Consider the following 14593-nt stretch of genomic DNA (forward strand, 5'->3'; position numbering starts at 1 on the left):
TCTGGCTGCCTCGTCGATGCACCTTTCGAAGTTGCGGAGGTGGTTTGTCTCCTCTCCGCCGATTGAGTGGGCGCTGTCACATCTCCGGGAGCTGTTGATTGGGGCGCTGAGAGAAGGGCCGATTCCGCAGCATGTGGCGTTTGTCATGGATGGGAATAGACGTTTCGCGAGGAACCATCAAATAGAGAGAGTTGAGGGACATCATCTGGGGTTTGAGGCGTTGGCTAAGGTACGGGCTCTCTCCCCCCCCCCCCCCCCCCCCCTTTTTTTTTCTTTTCTTTTTAACCTTTGCAATTCTATTTTTTTGCATTCTCCTCTTTAAAATAGGGGTTTGTGAAAGATGGCGGGCGGCGGAGGTCTCTAGAAGTGGCTGTTCAGACTGCATTTTCATCCTTATTTTTTGCTTTTGGAGCTTTACTTTACGCTAACGGGCTATTTTACTTGTGTGTTTAGATCTTAAAAATGTGCTACAAAGCAGGGGTTAAGGGGGTAACGGTGTACGCATTCAGCATCGAAAACTTCAAAAGGGCGAAATACGAGGGGGATGCTCTAATGGATATGGGAAGGGTGAAGCTAGCCCAGTTATCTCAGCATGGAGATCTTCTGGATCGTTACGGGGCTAGTGTACGAGTCTTGGGTCGCCGGGACTTGGTCAAGCCAGAAGTTCTCGAGGCCATCGATAAGGCTGTTGAGATTACCAGTCAGAATGGAGATGCTGTCCTGAACATTTGTTTTCCGTATACGTCCAGAGACGAGATGACGACGGCGATCCGGAACACAGTCACCGAATATAGCACCCCTCTTGATCGGACACAGCTACCATTGCCAAACGGGCCACGTCACACCTTTTCCGGAACTCACATCGCCGAATGTATTCAAAAGGAGAATGGAATGGTTAATGGGCACGGAACAGATTCCTCCTTATTGCCTCCATGCGGTAAACGTGCATCGAAGATTTCCAACGATGGTCCCGATCATCCCTCCCAACCTACCTCAACGATATCGAAAAACAGCCTCCCGCATGCTGTAGAGAAAGTCCCTATGATCCTGGAAGCATACACCAGCTATCCTCCCAACACCGACCAACTTATCTTCCTCTCTCCAGAAACCATCACACAACAGACTCTGACCGATCACATGCTTACCGTCGGCTGTCCTCCCCTGGACCTCCTTGTGCGAACCTCTGGCGTTGAGAGACTGAGTGACTTCATGCTCTGGCAGTGCCATCAAAACACGGAGGTTGTGTTTTTAGAGACCCTTTGGCCGAGCTTTGACCTGTGGACTTTTTTACCAGTGCTGTGGGAGTGGCAATGGCGGGTGCGCAAACAGGGGAGTCCGAATGGGGAGCTGGATGATGTCGATGAAGATGAATCCAGCCGTTCGCACAATGGGGTCATGAATGGGGCAAGCTCTGACTCTCTCTCCCCAGCACGCAGGCAGAGCGGAAAATTTAAGGATATATAATATTTTTGGAGTTTTTTTTTTTTTTTTTTTTTCTTTTTGGTATCTCCTTCTGTTAATCCCCCCCCCACCCCTAAAATCCTTTCTTTGGTCCTTTCTTTTCAGCGAGAATGGCATTCTTAGTTCTTGTTTTTATTCTCAATATTCGCTGCATATTCTTAACTTTTTTTATTGTTTCATGGTTTCTGGAGCCTGGCATTCATGTGTCATAAAGACGGAGTCCTTTTGGTTGCGATTCTAGGGGCCGTTTGTAGCATCCCTGTTTTCAATCCATATTAATCCCCAGTTACTCTGCTTTCGTCTTCATTTCGACCTCAAGCGCAAGGCCCCGACTCATTGCCTATTATTTATTTATTCTTTTTCCTCATCCACATATAGAAATAGACCAATATACCCTAGTCTGCCCCGTTTCCTGCACTTCCTGTATAACATAGACCATTAAAATCACAACTTATCCCCCTTCTCTCTTCGTCCTCAACTTGGAACCCGAGTACTTCATTCCGCTGTAAATCACGTGATTATAATATATATTCGGGCCGAGAGCGGAAAGCGATATGAACCAACTTACGGATAGTTAACCGGTAAATAAAATGTCCCTCACTTTTTTTTTTCGGCAAAATGCCCAACAACTCATCCTTGCTTCAGTTGATTTCTCTTGCATTTCAAAATTGGCAGCACAGCATACACAATATATAATCACTCCATTAATAATATCCACCAAATCGATATAACTCACAATGCCGCAGTCGTTTGAGGGTCGAAAGGTGCTCCTGTAAGTTCCCCTCTATTCCCCACATTAAATATCTTCATCGCGCAGTCGCTCCTCCCACTCCTTGTCATATTTTCAATTCCCTCTCCTTCAACTATTGCAATATTGTAGGTAGATACTATAGACGGAGACTGATTTCTTTTCGGTATCATTTAGGTTGGGAAGTGGTTTCGGTTCGCTTTTCCCTTGCTGCTGTTTTCTTCCCCCTCCAGAAAGCGGGGGGTTTTGCGAGAGCTCGCGAATTAGTCCCTTGGATACAATCGCTGACAAGATCGCCCCCCTCTTTGATAATGAATAGTTACGAAGCCGACTGTTGAGCTATTGAGCAATGCGGATATTGAGGTTACAGTTGGTATGTAATAAATAACCAGTCCCCGTCTCAATGCAGTTTGCGCAGCCGCGGAGAGAAATTCATCGTTGGTCGCACCACTGCAATGAATCAAAAGGGGGAAAACATTTTTGCGGCACCATATAGGGGAAACAACGTAGCTAATTCAGTTTAATTGGTAAACAGCGTGCCGCACACTCGAGAGCGCTAAGAAGCTTTGCCAGGGCATCAAGAACACTAGAGCCATTTCCCTCGATGTGAATGACAGCGCTGCGCTCGATGCAGAGCTGTCCAAGGTTGACCTTGTAGTCTCCCTTATTCCCTACACAAATCATGCTACTGTTATTAAAGGCGCGATTCGCGCCAAGAAGAATGTCGTCACTACATCCTATGTGTCTCCTGCCATGATGGCGCTTGAGAAGGAGGCCAAAAATGCTGGTATAACGGTTATGAATGAAATTGGTCTTGACCCTGTAAGTTTTATTCGAGATTAGTTTTTGGGACGACGAATAGCCATGTTATGCTGACTGGTATACGCTTGTGTTCGGTCACGTTGTTAGGGTATTGATCATCTTTACGCTGTCAAGACAATTTCTGAGGTAAATCGCTTCTTTAAGCGCGCGGTTCCAGTAAATGGATTCTGGCCTTTCTAATGATCGATTTGTTCTAGGTTCATGAGGCCGGCGGAAAAATAACCTCCTTCCTGTCTTATTGCGGTGGGCTTCCTGCGCCAGAATGTTCCAACAACCCCCTGGGCTACAAGTTCTCCTGGTCCAGCCGAGGTGTTCTTCTCGCCCTTCGAAATGATGCGAAGTACTATAAAGATGGCAAGGTGGAATCTGTTTCAGGACCGGAACTCATGGGAACAGCCAAGCCATACTTTATCTATCCAGGCTTTGCCTTCGTCGCCTATCCAAATCGAGATTCAACCGCCTACAAGGAACGTTATCATATCCCAGAAGCCCAGACCGTTATCCGCGGCACACTTAGATACCAGGGCTTCCCTGAAATGATCCGCACACTCGTCGACATGGACTTCCTCAGCGATGAAGCGAAGGATTTCCTCAACTCCCCAATCCCCTGGAAAGAAGCCACCCAGAAAATCCTTGGTGCCACCTCCTCCAGCGAAAAGGATCTCGAGTGTGCAATCTCCTCGCGCACCAAATTCCCTACCACGGAAGAGAAATATCGCATCCTCTCCGGGTTACGCTGGATCGGGATTTTCTCTGACGAAAAAATTATCCCCCGTGGCAATCCCCTGGATACCCTGTGTGCGACCCTAGAGGCGAAAATGCAGTACGAGGCTGGGGAGCGTGATATGGTTATGCTCCAGCACAGGTTTGAGATCGAGCATAAGGATGGGTCAAAGGAGACGAGGACTAGCACTTTATGCGACTACGGTGATCCCAACGGTTATTCATCCATGGCGAAATTGGTTGGCATCCCGTGCGGTGTCGCAGTTAAGCAGGTCCTTGATGGAACCATCAGTGCGAAGGTTCGTTTGGATGATTGCCCCCCCTCATATTTCGTTTGTCTAGCCCTTGTGATGAATATTACTAACAAACTATGTATAACTTTGGCAGGGTATATTGGCACCGATGAGCATGGACATTTGTGCGCCTCTGATCAAGACTCTCAAGGAGGAATATGGCATTGAAATGATAGAAAAGACTGTTTAAAGCAAAAGGGAGTAGACAAGTAAAAATGGGGGCGTAGTGAACCTTTTCCTTTCTGCTGTTGTGTGAGAGGAGTGAAAAACATTACTTAGAAGCTTGCTGGACGTAACATAAGGTTTACAAAAATCAAGTCTTTTCGGGTTTCCTTCTCCTACGTTTTCCAGCGCTGTGGGTTTTACTTATCATTCCATGCCATGTTTCATTTCATGACGTAAATGAATACCCTTAATAGCTCCATACAAAGTATGGATTCTGGATAATTTCCCTCAATATTCGCCTTAGAAATTGTGTCAAAACCTTGCATAGGCAATTCGTGCATGCATACATCTCGGGAAACCGGGGTAACGGGTATCTCGGGTATGCAAAGGGTATTGCGGGAGTTATACATCTATCTATGATTCCCAGAGGCAAATTAATAGCTGCAGGGGCTCTGCTTGTGAGGAGTGGATTATAAATATCAGTGACTTGCGCCTATCCAAAATAGTGTCTTTCACAGATCACTTTATGAAGTCCACTTGGAGGCCAATTCTTCAATTGACACCCACACGCCATGTCTGCTGAGGAGCCAGCTTACGACAGATCGTAAGACAATTTCTTTTACCCCTTCGTCATTGCCTTCCGTCCCTATTTCATTCCAAGCGCTTTTTTAAGTATCCCCGAGACAAAATAATAATTCATCTAACAAAACAACAATCACCACCAACAACCAGTCGACCCCTCCCTCTCATCCAACCATTATATCATCACAAGCTTGCCAATGCCCCCGGGAAATCAATAATTGGCGTGATGGTCACATTCCCGCCCAACAGTGCCTCACCACCACATCGGCACGGTGGTGCTTCCGTCTCCGCATACCTGATCCAAGGCACGGTGTTGAACAAAATGAACGATGAGCCGACGCGTGTCATCGAGAAAGGGGGGACCTGGTTAGAAAAGCCCGGTTGCCATCATAAGATCAGCGCCAATGTGAGCACAACGGAACCGGCTCTGCTACTGGCGACTTTTGTGATCGAGACGGAAAAAGTGGAGAGGGAGGGAGCAGCAGCGCTTATCCAGGTCGACGAGGAGTATAGTGATATGGTATTTCCGGAGGCCAAAGGGGGCGTGCTTTGAACTTGTTTGTTTCATTCACTGTTCAAAAAAAAAAAAAAAAAAAAAAAAAAATTGTATTTCTCTAGCCTGAAACATGACGCATGATGACGTTTTGGCGATCATGATCAGATATGTCAGTCAAATACGCTTGTTTTGCTTTTACAGTCAAATAAGTAATGCAAATAATTAACTATATACGGCGTAAACAACAAATTGGTAACTCGGCTACCCCGGCTTTACCGGGAAATCGGGAGCCGGTCGGAAGGCTCTGCTTTTCCCGCCAAGTTTAACCTGAAACTGCAACGACAGGGTCACTGCCAGCTTTCACAGCTTCAGGCCTGGGGGGATTCAGCTTCCGTCGTCATTGTTCTACGTCATGGTTAGTATATAACGCTGTCTGTGAAGATCCGGTCCGGAGGCTATCCACGTAAAACGAATGTCCTATTCCTTCTATCAGACGATTCGAACACCCACAGTTTACGAGCAACATTTCCTTGATTCTCGCGATTGTGGCCTCGCTCCTTTTACACTTGAGACGGTCGTCGGCTCGGTGATATGAAACAAAGCCTTTTTATATGTTCAAGAAACCGTGCTTTGAACGAATATGCTAGACTTTATATGCTGAATGCTGTGTTTTCAAAGCCTGAAAGATTTCATGTCTGAAACTTGAGGGGCTGCCGCGCAACAATCTGCCTAGCAGAGGCATGGGGGAATGCATAGTAAGACCTGATTTGCCTGGAAACGTCAAAAACGATGTCATGGCAATAAACACTACGTCATTTGTGAATGGGCTGGAGGAGGAACATGGAATACGCAGAGGACTGTTTATCTGATATCCCATAACGCACACACGCAATGTCCTTTCAGCCGAGAAATTGTATATATATGTTTCGACATCCAGGCGAATAGCTCGTGCTCATCACCATATACCAAAGTGGGTAGGGAAGTTTGGTAGTACAAGAACTGAATTACAGCGCATCATGAGACGTTTTATTTCAACACGGCTACCGAATTGGCTGCTCCTATTAAGTTTCTTATTAGCCAATGCAGTCGATAGCAGTCCTACCAAACCTACAACTTATATCGAGGACGAGTATGATTTCGTGATTTGTGGAGGTACGATTATTCCGGTCTTCTATGGCATATATGTACTAAGCCCAACGTCTCTCTAGGCGGCACGGTTGGCCTCGTCTTAGCCAACAGATTGTCTGAATCGGGCAGGAATAATATTCTTGTTCTCGAAGAGGGACCAGAACCTTCAGTCGTAGCAGCGTATAAACCAGCTGGTGGTAACCAGTTCCTCGCCGGTATGTAGGGGATCCTCTGAGCTTTTGGCGTGGGACTCAGCTAAGCACGATTACAGGCACCGCAATTGACTGGAATTTTCTCACTGTTCCTCAGGAGCATCTTGACGGGCGTGTCCTACCATACCATCGTAAGTCCGATGCAAATTCCCGAAGATACAGCACTAATTGGTATAAATTTACTCCACAATTTCTCCCTTTACTAATATAAGGTATAGGCGGTAGGTGCTTGGGTGGCAGCAGTGTGATCAACGGTCTGTTCTATGGTCGCGGTAGTGCCAGTGTGTACGACAAGTGGGTAGAGCTTGGTAACCCTGGTTGGGGCTGGCATGACGTATATCCGCTATTTGTGAAGGTGGGAAACCCTAATTATCTTCGGAATCTCAACTAACAATCTATTGTGTAGAGTACTCGTTTTAATGCTCCGGACCCTGATTCCGGATTTGACCAAAGGTACAAAACTTGGGATCCAAGTGCATATGCAAACGGTCCTCTTGATATTGGATTCCAGGGATATGTTCCTGAGTCAGGAATTGCATTCATACAAGCTTGCGAAGCTGCCAATATACCTATCGTCAACGAGCTAAATTCGGGAAATAACACTGGTGTCAAGCAAGGTACTGGCTGTCTCGACAGTACATACCGTCGAAGCTCTAGTTATGATTCTTTCTATAAGGAGGCAGCGAAGCGTACAAATTTAGTGGTTTTACACCACGCTCCTGCTTTCCATATCATTACTGAAAAAACAAACGACTCTATAGCGGCGACTGGGGTCGTGTTTACTGATCAGTCAACTGGTCGATCACGGAGTGTCAAGGCCAGAAAAGAGGTCATTTTAAGCTTGGGTGCATTCCAGACTCCTCAACTTCTCATGCTTTCAGTATGACTCCCACCCCAAAAATTGACTTTTCTCCGCTTACTTACTATATATAAATCAGGGAATTGGACCCGTTTCAGAGTTGGACAAATTTGGCATAGATCATGTTTTGATCAATGAGAATATTGGTCGGAAGTGAGTAACTCTAATGTGCCTTTTCAGGTGGTATGTACTGTACATGCTAACATTATATGTTTAGCCTAGACGATCATTCCGTCTTCAGTATAATGGCTACTGTTCGTCGCAACGCATCGACTAGTCAGATGTTTGCTTCTGCTGGCAGTACTCAAGCCGCCCAAGCGGAGTTTTACAATAACCTTACTGGCCCATATACAGCACCTTCGGGCATAACCAATGGTTTCCAGATGCTCCTTGACGATGAACTGGAGTCCATTGGTGCACATGAAATTATTGCCCAGGGTCTCACGAATCGATCTCATATTGAGTACCTCTACGAATCGATGTGGTATCCTGGAGGGCCAACCCCATATTACATTCCAGATGAAGATATATCATACATCTCCCTCACAGCATCAAATCTTGTAGCTGCATCTCGGGGAAATATAACCCTTAGATCAAACTCAATGAGCGATGCACCCAGAGTTAACCCAAATGTAGGAAAGAGTTTTTCATTTCGTATTACCTAAATTACAGGCTACTGAATCCCCGTGTCATTTGTCAAACAAGCTAACACGTTAAATCGATAGTATTACTCCCATCCCGTAGACCGCGTCCTCGCGATTCATGCATTCAAGTATCTGCGGAAAATTCTTGCCCATCCAGCATTTGCTAGTTTCACAGTAGGTCCATTTTACGGCGAGGTTAGTCCGGGCCCCTCAGTCAGCAGTGACGACGATGACGCCATCTTTGAATACATCAAAGCAAATACCATCCCAAATTGGCACGCCTCGGCGACAACACAAATGCGGCCTCTAGAAGACGGTGGAGTTGTTGACCCAAGACTGAAGGTTTACGGGATTCAAAATCTCCGAGTAGCGGATTCCAGTATCATTCCGTTACTCCCCGATGTAAACATCCAGGGGCCAGTTTTCATGATTGGGGAGAAGGCGGCACAGATGATCAGAGAAGATTGGGGCAATCTTTGATTTCAATGGCCTTCTTTCGAGTATACCCGCTATTTTCCATGTTCACTTTCCCGCTTGGTTCACTAATCGGCTTAATATCGATGGCGGAGGATTAAACATAAAGCAAATGGGGTATTGCGGAGTTTATATAAAACCAATCCAATATATTTGAAATTGCTACTTAGGATATTTTCTTATTCTGTTCAGTGGAAGCATCTAGTTGCTGATCTGAAGTAGTCAACCATAACGAAATATTTTATATCACAGCTAGAGGCCTTCGAGAACAGTTCATTCGTGCACACTGAGGACAACTTTACCCCTAGCCCGCCTAGTGTCAACTTTTGCAAATGCTTGGTCAAATTCCTCAAGCTTAAATGTGCTATCAAGCACTCCGTGACACTTCCCTAGCAATACCAGTTCCGTGATCATAGCCAGTTGGGCCCCGTTCGGCTCCATGATGAAAAAGAAGTTCTTCACATCTTTCGCCGTGCAATTCGCTGGCTTCCTCTCTTCAGGCGGCTGCACAATGCTGATCAGCGTCCCACCATCCTTCACAGCCCCCCAAGCATCCTTCAATGTCTGATTACCGAAACAATCAATTACCAAATCTACCTTCCTGTTCTCATCCGCAGCAGCCCAGGCAGTTATGGACGTCGTTTTATAATCGACCACCTCATTCGCTCCAAGGTCACGGACAAATTGTTCGTTCTCAGATCCGCAGGACACAGAGACATGAAGGCCTGCAATCCTGGCAAGCTGGACGACCCACAATCCAACACCTCCTGACGCAGCTGTGATGAAGACCCTCTTCCCCTTATTTTCGGGATTTTCAGGTCCGCCTAGCCCGCCCTGAACGAACAAGGCTTGCCACGCCGTAAGTGCCGACAAGGGAATCGTTGCTGACTCGGCCCAGCTCAGATTGTTTGGCCTAAGGGCAAGCTCAGAGGTCACCGCAATGGTGTAGTCACGAGCGCAGCCTGGCCGAACATAGTTTGTTCGAGCGTAAACTTGGCTTCCAGCTGCAAATGGTGAAGTCTCTGGCGCGGTAACGACGGTTCCAGCGAGATCGTAACCAGGAATTATCTCCTGCTTGCCCTGTATTGGAAACGATTTGGGCCAGCTGAGCTCTCCAGCACAGAGAGCTGTTGCGTGGACGCGGATAAGATGCTCGTCGGAGTTTGGCTTGGGTTCGGGGATAGGCCGGTTTATCAGGGTTAGAGTATCCTTCTCGAGATCCTGCCAAAGAGATCTAACAGCAGACTTAGAGTGTTGGTTCGCCATGGTGCGTTGTTGAGTGAAGGGTAATGTTGAGTAAGCTGCAGTGTTCTGTGTTGGAGTCAAGACGAATTGATTTTGCGTGTGGGATAACCGGCCTTTGGAATATGATGAAGGCTGTAAGGGGTTATGGAGTAGGTTGATGGGCAGCTCGGGTTTGAGAGCCTTCACTGCAACCGTTATTTATCCGATGAGTGAGTGAACTCGCTCTATTATTTATACATAAAATGATGAAATTTTCTGGGGCCACAATACCTGTTAAATAGCCGTCTGGAGCTCGCATTTTTCTCGCATTTTTATTGAAATCCTTGTTTAAACTGAAAAGTTCAGCCATTTCGAATCTAAACTAGCTAGGCATGGCAACAATCGATCAACCCTTCGTATATATCCATCTCGCTTCAAGATGGTGCGCGGCAATATAGCCCTTGTTCCGTGATAACCATTCCCTGCAATTCTGTATAAGGAGAGGCTGGGGCTTGGGATGCCTGCTAACATGGAAATATCGAAGAAAATCACCAACTCGATGCTTCCGTGGGTATTGGTTCGGCTATGGGTTCGGGTAGCGGGTATGTGACGTCAGTGCCGAACTTTAAATGTCGGGTTGCCGATCGCCGACTCCGGGCCCAGACGCCTAGATCCCCGCCGGCCCTGTACTAAGATAAACATGTTATAAGGCTTGTTCACCAGTTAATCGCCAGCAATAGATTCACGTGGAGTGTATATATACAGTGCGGAACAGGGGCTTTCACACTTAGCAACGGGCAAATGCCAATAAGAGGAGTCTTGATTCATCACCCATTTAGCTACAAGTTGGAAATCATTTTGGGAAGCAGGTTGTACCTCCAACGGCAGAATTAAACCACAGAATCTAAAGCACTTCCGTCAACTCTCACGCTCATCCAGACACTATAGGGGAGGAGGAACTGGTGATAAAAAACAAGAATCACCAAACATTGCAGTAGGGAATGATTCATCTATCATCACAGAGTTACCAGAGTGGTTCGAAATCTCGTGAGCCTGATCCATCAAATCAGAGATAGCCTGGCAATCCAAATTTGGAAGAGCAAACACCTGACGAGCAATCAATTTTACTTCATACAGAGTCTTGCGGCCTAAAGGCCATATTTTCTCGTGTGCTTTTAGAGCACCGATATTGAGTCGAATCCGTTCCTTGATCGCGCGACTTGTGCCGATGTTGGTGTCAAAAATGCACGCGGATAGCTGTGCGATTGTCGAGAGAGCTACCATGCATATTATAAATTGGGATTGCTTCACCAAAGGTGTCGGGAGGGCTAATAGACTGGAAATCTTTTCGGAGGCGGTTAACACCTTTACTGTATGCATTTGGTATGCTTCCTGAGCGGCATGTGTGAGTCGCTCGGGAGGCGGAGGAGGGGCACATTTGGAAATGTTTTCTGCGTTGTTGTACAGAAGCTTTGAGCGGGGACGGTGAAGGTAGATGGTTGTCCTGAAAACGGTTAGTTGCCAAAGCATAACACTATCTAGTTAGAAGGAGGAATAAGACGCAATATAACTCACGTATGAATTAGCATATGAGCAAGAAATGATATAGGATCTACGTTCCCTTTATTTGTTACCAATTCTCTTTTGATATCTGGAAGATGCAGCGACCATGCTACCAACCCTGAATCTGCGTAATCAACTTCCGGGTCAACAGGGTTACTATCATTCAAGCTAATAGCTAAAGTTGTTCCTAGGATGCGAGACGCGTCAATTAGGTAGGCAAATGATGAGAATACTACATCAACAGGATCAAATTGTCGGTCATCAAACTCAACTAGAGTTTTTGGTTTAGGGATATTCTATCAAAAGGATTAGCTCTCCAATATGTTAAATCACCACGCACATGGATAGCTATGATCTGCTTACTCCTGAATGGAAATCTTCTTCTTCACAAGGAAGGTCAACGTTGCTATTCACACTCCATAGCGCAAATCCAGGTGAATGCCGGATTCCTGCATAGAGCGAATCAACGATATATAGTAGCCACCAAGTCCTCCTCCAGGTCTCCTCCAAAACATGTTTCCCCTCTCCATGCTGGTAAGCGAACTGGCATGAATTCATGCCAATCTCCAACGCCATGGCAATAGCAACATCCAGTATTTCCCGCGCACGTGGCTTATCATTATTCCAGTGTGTAGCGATGGAGTATAACAGTAGAGCTTGCACAGAGAACCCATTTCTGGGTAGTTGGTTGCAAAACAATAAACTTTCAGATAGACTTTTGAAGAACTCTGGGGACGGGCAATGACCATACAACGAGCCAATGTATCGCATGACCGCAGCCACAACTTCAAGTGATTCCGGATCAACGTTTAATCGAGCCGTAAAGTGCTGTTTTGGGAGGACCATTGGGTGTGATTCATGGAAGAAAGTATAATAACATTCAAAGGGTCGGCCCAGGGACGCGGAGCCTGTTGTTGCCGCGCTCTTAGAACTTGTTCCCGTTTCAACCATCCCAGCACTGTCTGAATCGCCCATTCGAGTACTTGTTCGATCTCCAGAAGACCTGTGGCTGGATTCCGATCCTCTAGTTGGTGACTGCGTGACCGTGGCTCGGGTATCGGACGAGACGATTTTATTGTGGCCACCTCGTCGAGACTTCATATATTTGCATTGCCTGCCATTGAATTTGCAACGCGAGCAAATTGGCAAACCAGAGTCGCATTTTACGTGTCTATTGCGACACGGAAGACAAGCTAGGGAAACTCGTTGTCGTGTTCTGAACCCCGTTTCAGATTCAGCTCCTGGTGATGGAAATGTTACTTGCGCTGGTCCATGGTCACCTTTCTGCGCTACAAAGGCGGGAGGTGACAGGAGCCATTCAGCAGATCCAAACAGCTCTTGGCTGGTGTCTGATACTGGTAAGGAGTCCGAGAATGACATCGTAGTTTGCAGGTAGTTGGCCGGAACAATGCCTACCAATCTCCACGCTATTCGGGAGAAGTGGATACAACGGGCTCTTCAAAGCAAAGAAGAAATTAAGGGTGTCGGAAACAATTTGAGGCTGGGTCGGTGTGTCAAAAATTCAATTTTTAGGAGATAATTGTGCCTGGATGAGGGGTTATTGTACACGTCGAACCCAGGAGCAAAGATCATTTCCCAACCGCATCTATTCGAAATCGGGCCCAATAACTACCCGTGGCAAAAGCGAGGGAAAAGAATATCATCGTGGTGACTTGTCGTCCTGGAGAGCGAGGATGAGCAGGCGCCGAGTAGGATGGGAAACCTGTAAAATAATTTGTATGATTAGAAATTTCATTGATCACTTTTGTAGCTGTGATTGGTTTGAAATTTACAGTGGGCATACCTCCGCCTCATGCTCAAGACATCCTCGTAAAGGTCGGCATTTTGGTGCAGGAAATGCCCGTCAAGGAGTGCTTGGCCCACGACATCGGGACGGGCTAGAAAAACAGGGACATTTCTCGGGCGAAAAACCATGACATGAGGGCTTCTTGACCCCAATAATAATAAATAACTAATGGCGGTGCAACGGTGTTTGGTTGGACTTTTGAAATTTGTAATTTTAAATGGCAATTCAAACGGGCAACGCTGTGCTGTTCATGAGAACCATCCCACAGGGGACATTTATGTCAATCTGTCAATTACTGCGTAAAGAGGCTTCTTCTAGCTGCAGATCAAAACAGGACTAGGGATTTAAACTGGACGCTTGACTTACAAGCATCATCCATTTGTGACAGAGGATTTCCCGTTTCTGGAATGGCGTTGATACCGCCCTCCAGCTCATACGATGTGGCATTTGACTAGAATGCTTTTCACAGAAATACGATATTCTGAGGCATGCAGGTTTCTGCATAATCGCATTAGCCTCTGTTCGCATGCTAAGCCCTGATCCATCTCAGTCCTTATCTAACAATATAGTAAATGAAATTTGCATTTTCTCCGTACGGAAACGCTCACTAATAATAATCAACGCCAAACATCTTCTCTTTTTGCTGTATAGATATTGCAACCCCGTGGGACGGTATAAGAGCGATTAGGATTACTCTCCCACACAACACTCTCGCCCGATTCCTTACGAAGGTACTTATACTCGAAGTCCAGCCCTGCACCCAATTGAATAGTTCGATGCCATAAACGATTGTCATCGGTATACTGGTCTGCGGAGAGCGCAATTGCAGATTGAATGTCCCAGGACCCGAGCTCTGGAACAGAGCCAATTATGAAGATCCTCTGTCCAAGGGTCGTTGTGGCGACTTCGTTGAATGTAACCAGGATTGAGTCAGGAGTGACACATGGGGATGTAGTTGTAGTGGTCGAAGTAGCAGTGATTTTAGTTTCCGTGAGTCCGTTGGAGAATGAAATCGTTCTCGAGATGCTAGTAAGATCTGAAGGCCATTTGGTATTGGTTGCTGTGCAGTAAGGTCCCGTGGCTGATGTAATTTGGCAGGTCGGCGGGATGCTACTGGCAGCTGTCTGGCCCCAGGGGTCCGGGACACTTGAATTACGCCGGGAAACAGCTGTCAGGAACGAGGCGTATGACCATGTTAAATCGGAGGCCGAAAGAGGGGTTCCGTCATCTCGAGAAAACTGCTCGGCTAGTTCGCCGGAAACAGGGGCATATTTTTGCTAATGAATCAATTAGTGTATTCAGGCCTAACATTCAGTGGCAGCTTACTTACCGCAACAGCCAAATATCCATCCGCGTAATCCCTCACTGCCTCTATTATAGATTTGAACGTCG

The 14593-nt window shown here is 46.5% G+C and overlaps 8 protein-coding genes across 8 annotated transcripts in view; 5 read left to right on the forward strand and 3 right to left on the reverse strand.

The window, feature by feature from the left end:
- Positions 1 to 16: 16 nt before the first annotated feature.
- Positions 17 to 1464, forward strand: HCAG_01574 (conserved hypothetical protein; the record flags this gene model as incomplete). Its single annotated transcript, XM_001544477.1, has 2 exons — positions 17 to 229; positions 454 to 1464. 2 exons carry the CDS (start codon positions 17 to 19, stop codon positions 1462 to 1464), a joined length of 1224 nt encoding a protein of 407 aa, XP_001544527.1.
- Positions 1465 to 2198: 734 nt separating this feature from the next.
- On the forward strand, positions 2199 to 4237 carry HCAG_01575 (saccharopine dehydrogenase; the record flags this gene model as incomplete). The annotated part of the gene is made up of 7 exons (XM_001544478.1): positions 2199 to 2233; positions 2387 to 2424; positions 2529 to 2582; positions 2745 to 3031; positions 3119 to 3157; positions 3229 to 4053; positions 4142 to 4237. 7 exons carry the CDS (start codon positions 2199 to 2201, stop codon positions 4235 to 4237), a joined length of 1374 nt encoding a protein of 457 aa, XP_001544528.1.
- Positions 4238 to 4784: 547 nt separating this feature from the next.
- HCAG_01576 (predicted protein) lies at positions 4785 to 5347 on the forward strand (the record flags this gene model as incomplete). Its single annotated transcript, XM_001544479.1, has 2 exons — positions 4785 to 4816; positions 4945 to 5347. 2 exons carry the CDS (start codon positions 4785 to 4787, stop codon positions 5345 to 5347), a joined length of 435 nt encoding a protein of 144 aa, XP_001544529.1.
- A 959-nt stretch (positions 5348 to 6306) lies between these two features.
- Positions 6307 to 8613, forward strand: HCAG_01577 (conserved hypothetical protein; the record flags this gene model as incomplete). The annotated part of the gene is made up of 9 exons (XM_001544480.1): positions 6307 to 6442; positions 6499 to 6633; positions 6690 to 6761; positions 6849 to 6985; positions 7037 to 7247; positions 7392 to 7510; positions 7569 to 7642; positions 7707 to 8121; positions 8215 to 8613. 9 exons carry the CDS (start codon positions 6307 to 6309, stop codon positions 8611 to 8613), a joined length of 1698 nt encoding a protein of 565 aa, XP_001544530.1.
- A 267-nt stretch (positions 8614 to 8880) lies between these two features.
- Positions 8881 to 9873, reverse strand: HCAG_01578 (predicted protein; the record flags this gene model as incomplete). The annotated part of the gene is made up of 1 exon (XM_001544481.1): positions 8881 to 9873. One exon carries the CDS (start codon positions 9871 to 9873, stop codon positions 8881 to 8883), a length of 993 nt encoding a protein of 330 aa, XP_001544531.1.
- Positions 9874 to 10773: 900 nt separating this feature from the next.
- HCAG_01579 (predicted protein) lies at positions 10774 to 12774 on the reverse strand (the record flags this gene model as incomplete). Its single annotated transcript, XM_001544482.1, has 3 exons — positions 10774 to 11335; positions 11407 to 11690; positions 11758 to 12774. 3 exons carry the CDS (start codon positions 12772 to 12774, stop codon positions 10774 to 10776), a joined length of 1863 nt encoding a protein of 620 aa, XP_001544532.1.
- Positions 12775 to 12802: 28 nt separating this feature from the next.
- On the forward strand, positions 12803 to 13296 carry HCAG_01580 (predicted protein; the record flags this gene model as incomplete). The annotated part of the gene is made up of 2 exons (XM_001544483.1): positions 12803 to 12899; positions 13190 to 13296. 2 exons carry the CDS (start codon positions 12803 to 12805, stop codon positions 13294 to 13296), a joined length of 204 nt encoding a protein of 67 aa, XP_001544533.1.
- A 197-nt stretch (positions 13297 to 13493) lies between these two features.
- HCAG_01581 (glucoamylase precursor) overlaps positions 13494 to 14593 on the reverse strand; it is a gene marked incomplete at both ends in the record, with an annotated part of 2477 nt that continues 1377 nt past the window's right edge. The window contains 3 exons of the mRNA XM_001544484.1: positions 13494 to 13519; positions 13568 to 13652; positions 13906 to 14478. Coding sequence (XP_001544534.1) covers positions 13494 to 13519; positions 13568 to 13652; positions 13906 to 14478 — 684 coding nt within the window. The remainder of the gene's footprint in view (positions 13520 to 13567; positions 13653 to 13905; positions 14479 to 14593) is intronic.

Source organism: Histoplasma capsulatum, genomic scaffold (assembly GCF_000149585.1).
Source record: "Histoplasma capsulatum NAm1 scaffold_1 genomic scaffold, whole genome shotgun sequence".
Taxonomy (NCBI): Eukaryota; Fungi; Ascomycota; class Eurotiomycetes; order Onygenales; family Ajellomycetaceae; genus Histoplasma; species Histoplasma mississippiense.